Source organism: Poromitra crassiceps (assembly GCF_964638095.1).
Source record: "Poromitra crassiceps genome assembly, chromosome: 1".
Classification (NCBI taxonomy): domain Eukaryota; kingdom Metazoa; phylum Chordata; class Actinopteri; order Beryciformes; family Melamphaidae; genus Poromitra; species Poromitra crassiceps.
In genome coordinates, this window is record NC_139623.1 from 126,931,630 (window position 1) to 126,943,700 (window position 12,071).

Here is a 12,071-nt window from a genome sequence, read left to right on the forward strand (position 1 = left end):
GAGTGCTGTGGTGTGCAGAGTCTGACTCATTCAAGTTCAGAATTAGCATAAAAGACAGACCAGTCACCAGACGAGGAATCCTCTCAGTCGTGAGCTCCATTTACGATCCACTGGGGTTTCTCTCGCCTTTCATACTCCCAGCGAAAATGTACCTGCAGCAGCTGTGCAAAGATAAGTTGACGTGGGACCAAGACATCCCGGAGGAGCTAGTTCAGAAATGGCTCACATGGCTACAAGACTTGAGTAAAATGACAAACTTCAGTGTGAGCAGGGCCATCAAACCTGCTGACTACGGATCTGTTGCGACTGCCCAGCTACACCACTTTTCAGACGCAAGCGAAAGTGGTTATGGGACAGTATTGTATCTGAGGCTCACAAACAAAACAGGACGTGTTCATGTCACCTTCATGTTGGGAAAGTCAAGGGTGGCGCCCCTGAAACAGACCACAATCCCTCGTTTGGAACTGACTGCAGCAGTCATGGCAGTGAAAATTGACAAAATGATGAGAAAAGAGCTGCAGATGGAGTTGCAACTTGACTCAACATTCTGGACGGACAGTACAACTGTTCTGAAATACATTCAAAACGATACAATTCGATTCAAAACATTTGTAGCCAACCGGATAGCTATTATCAGAGACGCAACCAAGTATGGTCAATGGAAGTACATCAACACCTCAACAAACCCAGCAGACTGTGCATCCAGAGGACTGTCAGCAGAAAAGCTCATGACCAATTAAGCCTGGATTGAAGGCCCGTCCCTCTTGAAAGACCCAGAGCAGCTCTTGCCAGAAAGGCCAGATGAGCTAAGTATAGAAAAGGATGACGTGGAGGTGAAGAAAACAGTCACAGTAAACCTCACTCACGCAGCTGAAAACGAGGACCCAGTGGACAAACTGATCAAACATTATTCCAAGTGGTACAAGTTGAACTAGAACGACCGCAACGCGGACTTATGCCTCCGCCATTAGTTCATTCTTGAGTCCAAGTGGATGTTGGAGCCAAATTGGAAGAAATTGCATCAAGGCGTTTCTTTGCAGAATTGGATATTTGAGCCAAATGTGAAGAAATTTAGTCAAGGTGTTACTGAGATATGGCGTTACCGAGCTTGAAAATGGCATTTGTTAGGTCACTGTGACCTTGACCTTTGACCTTTGATAACCAAAATGGAATCAGTTCATCCTTGAGCCTAAGTGAATGTTTAAGGCGAATGTGATGAAATTCCGTCCAGGCGTTCCTCAGATATCGCGTTAACAAGCTTGAAAATGGCGTTTGAGAGGTCACAGTGACCTTGACCTTTGACCTTTGACCACCAAAATCTAATCAGATCATCCTTGAGCCTAATTGAATGTTTAAGGTGAATGTGATGAAATTCCGTCCAGGCGTTCCTCAGATATCGCGTTAACAAGCTTGAAAATGGCGTTGGAGAGGTCACAGTGACCTTGACCTTTGACCTTTGACCCAATAAAATCTAATCAGATCATCCTTGAGCCTAAGTGAATGTTTAAGGCGAATCTGATGAAATTCCGTCCAGGCGTTCCTCAGATATCGCGTTAACAAGCTTGAAAATGGTGTTCGAGAGGTCACAGTGACCTTGACCTTTGACCTTTGACCACCAAAATCTAATCAGATCATCCTTGAGCCTAAGTGAATGTTTAAGGCGAATCTGATGAAATTCCGTCCAGGCGTTCCTCAGATATCGCGTTAACAAGCTTGAAAATGGCGTTCGAGAGGTCACAGTGACCTTGACCTTTGACCTTTGACCACCAAAATGTAATCAGATCATCCTTGAGCCTAAGTGAATGTTTAAGGCGAATCTGATGAAATTCCGTCCAGGCGTTCCTCAGATATCGCGTTAACAAGCTTGAAAATGGCGTTCGAGAGGTCACAGTGACCTTGACCTTTGACCTTTGACCACCAAAATCTAACCAGATCATCCTTGAGCCTAAGTGAATGTTTAAGGCGAATCTGATGAAATTCCGTCAAGGCGTTCCTCAGATATCGCGTTAACAAACATCCGTACGGACGTACGGACATCCGTCCGTACGGACGGACAACCCGGATCCATAATGCCTTCGGCCTGGCTTCGCCGGCGGAGGCATAAAAAAGCTGTAGATTGGATACTCAAACTCAAAGAAACGCTGCTTGATCTGAGTAATAAACGAAAGGAGCTGAAGTCTAACCAAGTCAGTACAAGAAGCCAAACAGCCAGTTTGGAAAAACAAATGTGTAACTACAAGACAACTCTAAAGAAACAAGTACTGACTGTTGAGGACATGATAAAAGCAGAGACAGAAATCATCAAGTTCTGTCAGAGCCAAGGATTTCAAGAGGAAATCACCACAGTGAAGAGAGGAAACCATGTGAAAAGGACCAGTAGTATCTACAGCCTGGATCCTATGCTACAGGATGGACTACTACGAGTAGGAGGTAGACTCTGCAAATCAGCAATGCCGCTGGAAGCTAAACACCCAGCAATCATTCCAAAGGATTCGCATGTGACCAATCTTATCCTACAAGACATACATGAGAGAATCGGACATTCAGGAAGAAATTACATGCTTTCTCAAATACGGCAGAGATACTGGATTCCTGCAGCCAACTCTGCAGTAAGGAAATACCTCTCAAGATGTGTCATCTGCAGGAGAGTTAACGTCAAAGCTGGACAACAGAAAATGGCGGACCTACCACAAGATAGGCTGTTGCCAGACAAACCACCTTTTACAAATGTAGGCGTGGACTATTTTGGACCATTTGAGGTCAAAAGAGGGCGCAGGGTTGTAAAAAGATACGGTGTGATGTTTACGTGTCTGGCTACGAGAGCTGTGCACCTAGAGGTTGCACATGCACTGGACACTGATTCATGTCTACAGGCAATTCGACGCTTCATCAGCCGAAGAGGGCAGGTCTCTATCATCCGCTCAGACAATGGCACTAATTTTGTTGGTGCAGAGCGTGTGCTACGGGATTCTATACAACAGTGGAACCAAGCACAAATACAGAACACTCTCATGCAAAAAGGAATACAATGGATTTTCAATCCTCCAGCCGGCTCTCACTTTGGGGGAGTCTGGGAGCAACAAATCCGAACAGTGAGGAAAATCCTGAACTCCATTCTACAACAGCAGACAATGGATGACGAGTGTCTTCACACTCTGTTCTGTGAGGTGGAGTCTATTATAGGCCGATCACAACGTCATCTAATGATCTGGATGCTTTGACTCCCAATCACCTGTTGTTAATGAAAAGGGAGCCTTTGCTGCCTCCAGGTCTGTTCCACAATGATGACATGTACGCTCGCCGCAGGTGGCGGCAGACTCAGTATCTAGCAGACTTGTTTTGGAAGCGTTGGGTACATGAATATCTGCCTCTTCTCCAGGAGCGCCAAAAATGGGTTACAGCTAAGCAGAATCTTTCTCCTGGTGACATTGTTTTGATTATGGATGATTCTGCCCCCCGTAACTCATGGGTTTTGGGCAAAGTAGTTAAAACCATGCAGGACGCGAAGGGACTGGTTCGTCGCGTGGTGGTTAAGACTAAAACTAACACTTTAGAGAGACCTATTGACAAGTTGTGCCTTCTTTGTGAGGCAGACACTTAGTGTCATGACCATGTAAGACACCTACTTACGGTGATTGAAAGTGTGTTTAAAAAAAAAAGGTATGTTAAAATAAAATAAAAAATAAAATAAAAAACTACGAAACATTGCCATTGTGTTAACACATTGAGTGCCAGCGACGCCATATGGCGTCAAGAGAAATTTACCGTACGCTGCCAGCGACGCCAAATGGCGTCAATAACTCCAAATTCATATTTTGACGGGGGAATGTCGATCTAAGCCTCTTACATCGCCTCTTACAATATGGGAGCTATTGAATGTGTCTAACCTTTTACAGAACCCTTAGGTGGCGACAGTGCCCTCCCGATTAGACAAAGGCCAGGAGAAAAGATAGAAGAAGTCATGAGGAAACGGAAATCGCCATTGATATGCTTGAAGCATAACGTCGTTAGCTGTGCCTGTGAACAGCAGCCATCCGCTGCCACAATTGAGCCCCATCCGTGTCCGCTGCGACAGTCCATCCACATGATCCAGTTGCCGACATGGCGACACCAGCGTCTTTATGAAAAGTTACACCACTCTCAGCTGGGAGCCGAGGACACGCTGTAAAAAAGCGGGGGGTGCAGGCAGCGGACTTTTCAGTGCAGAGCAAACAGAGCAAACCGCAGCAGAGCAGAGACACTCGACTCCTCCCACCACGGAGGAGGAGGAGGAGGGGGGTGGGGCACGCAGGGCACTAACAGCATACAACCATCGACAGTACACACACACGCAGGCAGCAGCAGGCTCGATGTTTGTTCAACTCAAAGCAGAATTCATTCTGTCGCCTTTCTAACATAAAGATGTGATTATCTCAGAAACTAATTTCAGCATGCTCTTTTCGGTCGAAAACACTCTTTTTCAGAGGGGTGTATTTCCAAAATGGAACGGTTTATAAACACAGTTTTTTTTTTTTATGAAACAGAAGGGTTCAAAGTTTCATTGAGGCTATTGGTTGTCCATATAAGAGGAACACAAAAAATGATATGGCTATATTAAAATGCATTGCGGCCTATGTGGCACAGTACAGCACCTTTTGCCCAAGGGCCGTGGCACTCAAAGTGTTAAGTATGTAAATTATATTGGCTCTTTTGTGTTACATTGTTGTGAATAATTGAATGCCTTTCTGTGTTACAATTATTGGGGCCGGAAATGTAAGAGCCAAATTCATGTGAATTGCACTTTAGTTAATTTTGTATTAATATTTGGTTAATTATTTTTGATTAAGAACTTTGGTATGTTGCTCTTTCATTATAGAGAATAGGTCAACATTTATAGAATATTGTTTATCCTGCATTTCTTATAGTGTGTTTATTTCTACATATATCTGTTATTTACTGTGCATGTGCATTATTGGCAAGTAGTGTGAAAACCTCTAGAGCGTTCAGTGTGGAAGAAGATGCTGATTAGTGCGGAACGACACAACTTTTTGACCGTGATTAAAGTGATTAACGATTAACGTGACTAATATGAGCAATGTGACCGTTGTTCCAAGCTGTAGCCGAATGTGATGCTATTGTTGGGAGCAGGGTGCCACAGGAATTGGACTCCCAGCCTCATCAGGTAAATATGCCATGTGTAATCACTGTGTTCATAGGATTATAGGTCATGTTAAATAAGGGAAGTGAACATGGATTGTCTATCATAATAATGAATCACTGCAATCAACTGTAAATGCTTCCATTGAAAAGAGTAGGCCAGCTAGGAGCCATCTTCAGACTTGCATTCCTGTACTGCTACACCCAATGTGACTCTTGTCCTATATTGGTTCTCACAGCCAGCTAAACTCTCCTTTGCATCATATCCTCCAAGGAACAGCCAAGTGTTGTAGATGGACAGGATTTAATAACAAAGAAGTGTGAAACTGAAAGTAAACATACAGAAAAGCATACATCAGTATACAATACAAAACAGTGTACTCCAGTTATTTACAGGTGGGATAACTACAGTAATAATCTATTTTGCAGGAAACATAAGGTAAGTAACAAATCAGGTAAGTATTGTATTGAACAATGTATTTTACACTAAACAATATCTCTAGTATTAGATGTATAACCTAAATGCCTTCATTACACTGTGCTGTCATTCATGCTACCAAACATACACAAACTGTAGCAAATATGTACTTGACATAAACATAACAGCAATGATTGACAATAGTTGTACTTACAGAAATTGCCACTCAAAGGGTTAGAAACTAGGTGATGGCTAAGGATGGAGCATGAAGATTACTGCATTGAACACACACTGTCATTCTCTTTGTTGTCACAGGAAAAAGAGGAAGAGCTGAAACTGCAGTACTAAACTATACCACAAGAAGGTGCAGGGGAGAGACTCTAAAGATAAAGAATTAACATTATGCCCCCTAGTGGCAGGGAGGTTCTAAATTAAAGGAAACTGTTCCATGACAATTCCCCTCCCCCATACGAGCAGAGCGCGCAGAGAAAGAGAAGTGAGCTGCGCTCTCTGTGTGGACACTTAAGCGCAAATTATGCTCGAGCGAAATCGCCGGCGCCGAGGGGGTCGCCGCAGCTGGGCGTCCTATCAGCACAGCTCGGCGTAGGGGGCGTGCAGCTCCTCGAAAATGTGACTCTGCGCCGTCTAGCGCCGTCAACTCCTTGTTGTGAGGAATGAGGAAATGCCATTTCCTCATTTAACGTGCTTGTCCCTCATCTAGCAAAGCCTTCTGCAGGCTCACCGGAATGAGTTTTGAAATGGAGGGACAATAAAATGTTCCCCCACCGACATGATTGCAAGTTCTTGGTAAACGACATGATAACGTTTTGGACGAGTTACGTTCGAGTATGCACAGTCTCGCTGTCGCTGCTCATCGGCGGCAAGGCTCCAAGTCGTGGCTGCGCAAAACCATGCCGGGCGCTTTAAAGCACATTCTGCGCGGAGGTGCGCTGAGCGGCGCATGCGCGCAAGTTCCGCATACGGGTGTGTCCCCAGGGTCAGACGATTGAGAGAGTGAACCGAGCCAATCGAGCCTGTGGTGGAGTGGAGTGTGTCATCGGTGAAAGCAAGGGGGAAGCCATTGAACTGCAGCAGAGGGGTGGCGTTTCGACGAGCCCTTCTCTCGAGAAACCGGAGGACCAAAGCGGGACTAGCGGACTTTGATTCCAGCAGTGGTAGTTTGGTGGTAGTTTTTAACTCATTCAACGGCAAAGACGTCTTTGACGTGTTTTTGTTTTTATTTGTGCAGTGCGTAGTTCAAACACTTCCCCAGCCTGTGACATGTTTTCAGGTCCCTAGCCTCAGAGACAAGCCGACAGCACGTTATCAAAGACATACCGCAGCTGTTGTTTTGAAATTGAGCAGGAGGAAAATCAGAAAACGGATAAACGCTTCCTTGTGCAGACAGGAGAAACGCCATTGAAACGCCCCTCGGCGCGCTGCAGAGCTGGTCGCCTTCCTGTGTGCCAGCCGGGAGAAAATGGGAGAAAGTAATCCAGAGAATGTGTTTGATCATCGGAGGAATGAGGAAATGATCGATCAGTTTGACGGGTGGTGAGGACGTGTTGAATAGCCGAGGGGAAAACGGGAACGATCAAATAGCAGGGAGGATAGGACAGGGAGACATGGACGAGGACGGGTGGACCAGAACAAAACAAAATAAACACACGAACAGCTAACAAGGCAGAAGCGGCAGTCACAGCAGCCCGCTGTCCGTTCTCAAGAGCTATTCAGTTGGTTCATGAAATCGCTGGGCTGTGTGCCCTCCAGTGTTGCTCCTGGCCAATCCCGGCGCCACAGGGCGTGGTTATTGCTTATCCTATGTGGGGTTAGAAATCACGCAACGAAGATAAAAGGGGGATCGTGTGTGTGTGTGTGTGTCTGTCTGTCTGTCTGTCTGTCGGTGTGTCTGTCTGTCTGTCTGTCTGTCTGTCTGTCTATCTGTCTGTCTGCACACTCACTCACACTGAGTAAACTGTATTGTTGAATGTAAAAAAAAGAGCACTTTATGTGTATATATATATATATATATATATTTTTTTTTGTCATTTGTGTCATAATGAATAATATTTACATGTCTGATGTCAATACAGTTCAAAATAAAAGAATTGAGAGCGAGTTCTGCCTGAGATTTTTGCCCTTTACAAAAATTGCCTTTTCTCCTGTTTATCTTCTCATGGAGACCTTTTGGGTGAAAACAGGGTGTATATAAATGGCTATAAGTAGAGTACAGAACATGCTAAAAGCTCACTTTTTTTTCCCTGGTGAACCCAGAGACGTACATCTTCATTTTGAGGTATTGCAAATCACTTTGGTGCTAATAGATCATTTACTGTGGGTCTTGAAAGATGACCAACAATTATGAAAATCTTTGGCCTGTGCTAAATATTGGCAGTCCTAAACTGGCCATGAATGAGTTAACTCTGCTCACTCCCGATTTTAAAAGAACCTGTGCAGCCTTTTTTTTTTATCAGAGTCCTAGGCTCTACCAAACAACCTAGGTGGCGTTGTCGGACAACACTTTTATTGGTCGGAAATCCTTGAAACAGTTTTAACGTGGTAAAGTGGCCCACGTTACATGCAACTTCCTTTCTTTGTGTTACTTTCTATATTATGCCAATAAGCATGACATGTTCACACATACCCAGCACGAAAGCAGCCACATAGTTGGAGATTTGTCCCAAACCAGTGGTGAAGAAGAGGATGCAAAACATCGTCCAGGAAGGGGAGAAGACTTGCACAAAAGTAAAAATCGACTGAATTGCCATGGTTGCAAAGAGAATTGGCTTCCTTCCAAATCTATCATGGGATGGCCAACGATAACATAAAAACATTAAATATATCATGGGATGCCCAACAATAACATAAAAACATTATATCTATCATGGGATGGCCAACGATAACATAAAAACATTAAATATATCATGGGATGCCCAATAATAACATAAAAACATTAAATATATCATGGGATGGCCAACGATAACATAAAAACATTAAATATATCATGGGATGCCCAATAATAACATAAAAACATTAAATATATCATGGGATGCCCAATAATAACATAAAAACATTAAATATATCATGGGATGCCCAATAATAACATAAAAACATTAAATATATCATGGGATGCCCAACAATAACATAAAAACATTATATCTATCATGGGATGGCCAACGATAACATAAAAACATTAAATATATCATGGGATGCCCAATAATAACATAAAAACATTAAATATATCATGGGATGGCCAACGATAACATAAAAACATTAAATATATCATGGGATGCCCAATAATAACATAAAAACATTAAATATATCATGGGATGCCCAATAATAACATAAAAACATTAAATATATCATGGGATGCCCAATAATAACATAAAAACATTAAATATATCATGGGATGCCCAATAATAACATAAAAACATTAAATATATCATGGGATGGCCAACGATAACATAAAAACATTAAATATATCATGGGATGCCCAATAATAACATAAAAACATTAAATATATCATGGGATGCCCAACAATAACATAAAAACATTATATCTATCATGGAATGCCCAATAATAACATAAAAACATTAAATATATCATGGGATGGCCAACGATAACATAAAAACATTAAATATATCATGGGATGGCCAACGATAACATAAAAACATTAAATATATCATGGGATGGCCAACGATAACATAAAAACATTAAATATATCATGGGATGCCCAATAATAACATAAAAACATTAAATATATCATGGGATGGCCAACGATAACATAAAAACATTAAATATATCATGGGATGCCCAATGATAACATAAAAACATTAAATATATCATGGGATGCCCAATAATAACATAAAAACATTAAATATATCATGGGATGCCCAATAATAACATAAAAACATTAAATATATCATGGGATGCCCAATAATAACATAAAAACATTAAATATATCATGGGATGCCCAACAATAACATAAAAACATTATATCTATCATGGGATGCCCAACAATAACATAAAAACATTATATCTATCATGGAATGCCCAATAATAACATAAAAACATTAAATATATCATGGGATGGCCAACGATAACATAAAAACATTAAATATATCATGGGATGGCCAACGATAACATAAAAACATTAAATATATCATGGGATGGCCAACGATAACATAAAAACATTAAATATATCATGGGATGCCCAATAATAACATAAAAACATTAAATATATCATGGGATGGCCAACGATAACATAAAAACATTAAATATATCATGGGATGCCCAATGATAACATAAAAACATTAAATATATCATGGGATGCCCAATAATAACATAAAAACATTAAATATATCATGGGATGCCCAATAATAACATAAAAACATTAAATATATCATGGGATGCCCAACAATAACATAAAAACATTATATCTATCATGGGATGCCCAATAATAACATAAAAACATTAAATATATCATGGGATGCCCAATAATAACATAAAAACATTAAATATATCATGGGATGGCCAACGATAACATAAAAACATTAAATATATCATGGGATGCCCAATAATAACATAAAAACATTAAATATATCATGGGATGCCCAATAATAACATAAAAACATTAAATATATCATGGGATGCCCAATAATAACATAAAAACATTAAATATATCATGGGATGGCCAACGATAACATAAAAACATTAAATATATCATGGGATGCCCAATAATAACATAAAAACATTAAATATATCATGGGATGCCCAATAATAACATAAAAACATTAAATATATCATGGGATGCCCAACAATAACATAAAAACATTAAATATATCATGGGATGCCCAACAATAACATAAAAACATTATATCTATCATGGGATGCCCAATAATAACATAAAAACATTAAATATATCATGGGATGGCCAACGATAACATAAAAACATTAAATATATCATGGGATGCCCAATAATAACATAAAAACATTAAATATATCATGGGATGCCCAATAATAACATAAAAACATTAAATATATCATGGGATGCCCAACAATAACATAAAAACATTAAATATATCATGGGATGCCCAACAATAACATAAAAACATTATATCTATCATGGGATGCCCAATAATAACATAAAAACATTAAATATATCATGGGATGCCCAATAATAACATAAAAACATTAAATATATCATGGGATGGCCAACGATAACATAAAAACATTAAATATATCATGGGATGCCCAACAATAACATAAAAACATTATATCTATCATGGGATGCCCAATAATAACATAAAAACATTAAATATATCATGGGATGCCCAATAATAACATAAAAACATTAAATATATCATGGGATGCCCAATAATAACATAAAAACATTAAATATATCATGGGATGGCCAACGATAACATAAAAACATTAAATATATCATGGGATGCCCAATAATAACATAAAAACATTAAATATATCATGGGATGCCCAATAATAACATAAAAACATTAAATATATCATGGGATGCCCAATAATAACATAAAAACATTAAATATATCATGGGATGCCCAACAATAACATAAAAACATTATATCTATCATGGGATGCCCAATAATAACATAAAAACATTAAATATATCATGGGATGCCCAATAATAACATAAAAACATTAAATATATCATGGGATGGCCAACGATAACATAAAAACATTAAATATATCATGGGATGGCCAACGATAACATAAAAACATTAAATATATCATGGGATGCCCAACGATAACATAAAAACATTAAATATATCATGGGATGCCCAACGATAACATAAAAACATTAAATATATCATGGGATGGCCAACGATAACATAAAAACATTAAATATATCATGGGATGCCCAATAATAACATAAAAACATTAAATATATCATGGGATGCCCAATAATAACATAAAAACATTAAATCTATCATGGGATGGCCAACGATAACATAAAAACATTAAATATATCATGGGATGCCCAATAATAACATAAAAACATTAAATATATCATGGGATGGCCAACGATAACATAAAAACATTAAATATATCATGGGATGGCCAACGATAACATAAAAACATTAAATATATCATGGGATGGCCAACGATAACATAAAAACATTAAATATATCATGGGATGCCCAATGATAACATAAAAACATTAAATATATCATGGGATGGCCAACGATAACATAAAAACATTAAATATATCATGGGATGCCCAATAATAACATAAAAACATTAAATATATCATGGGATGCCCAATAATAACATAAAAACATTAAATATATCATGGGATGCCCAATAATAACATAAAAACATTAAATATATCATGGGATGCCCAATAATAACATAAAAACATTAAATATATCATGGGATGCCCAATAATAACATAAAAACATTAAATATATCATGGGATGCCCAATAATAACATAAAAACATTAAATATATCATGGGATGGCCAACGATAACATAAAAACATTAA

General features: G+C 39.2%; 1 protein-coding gene across 1 annotated transcript in view; it reads right to left on the minus strand.

Moving 5' to 3' along the window:
- Window positions 1-12,071, minus strand: part of LOC310773112 (organic cation/carnitine transporter 2-like) — a gene marked incomplete at both ends in the record, with an annotated part of 38,449 nt that overhangs the window by 18,696 nt on the left and 7,682 nt on the right. Inside the window, one exon of the mRNA XM_083633029.1 lies at window positions 8,199-8,353. Within this exon, the coding sequence (XP_083489155.1) occupies window positions 8,199-8,353 (155 nt within the window). The remainder of the gene's footprint in view (window positions 1-8,198; window positions 8,354-12,071) is intronic.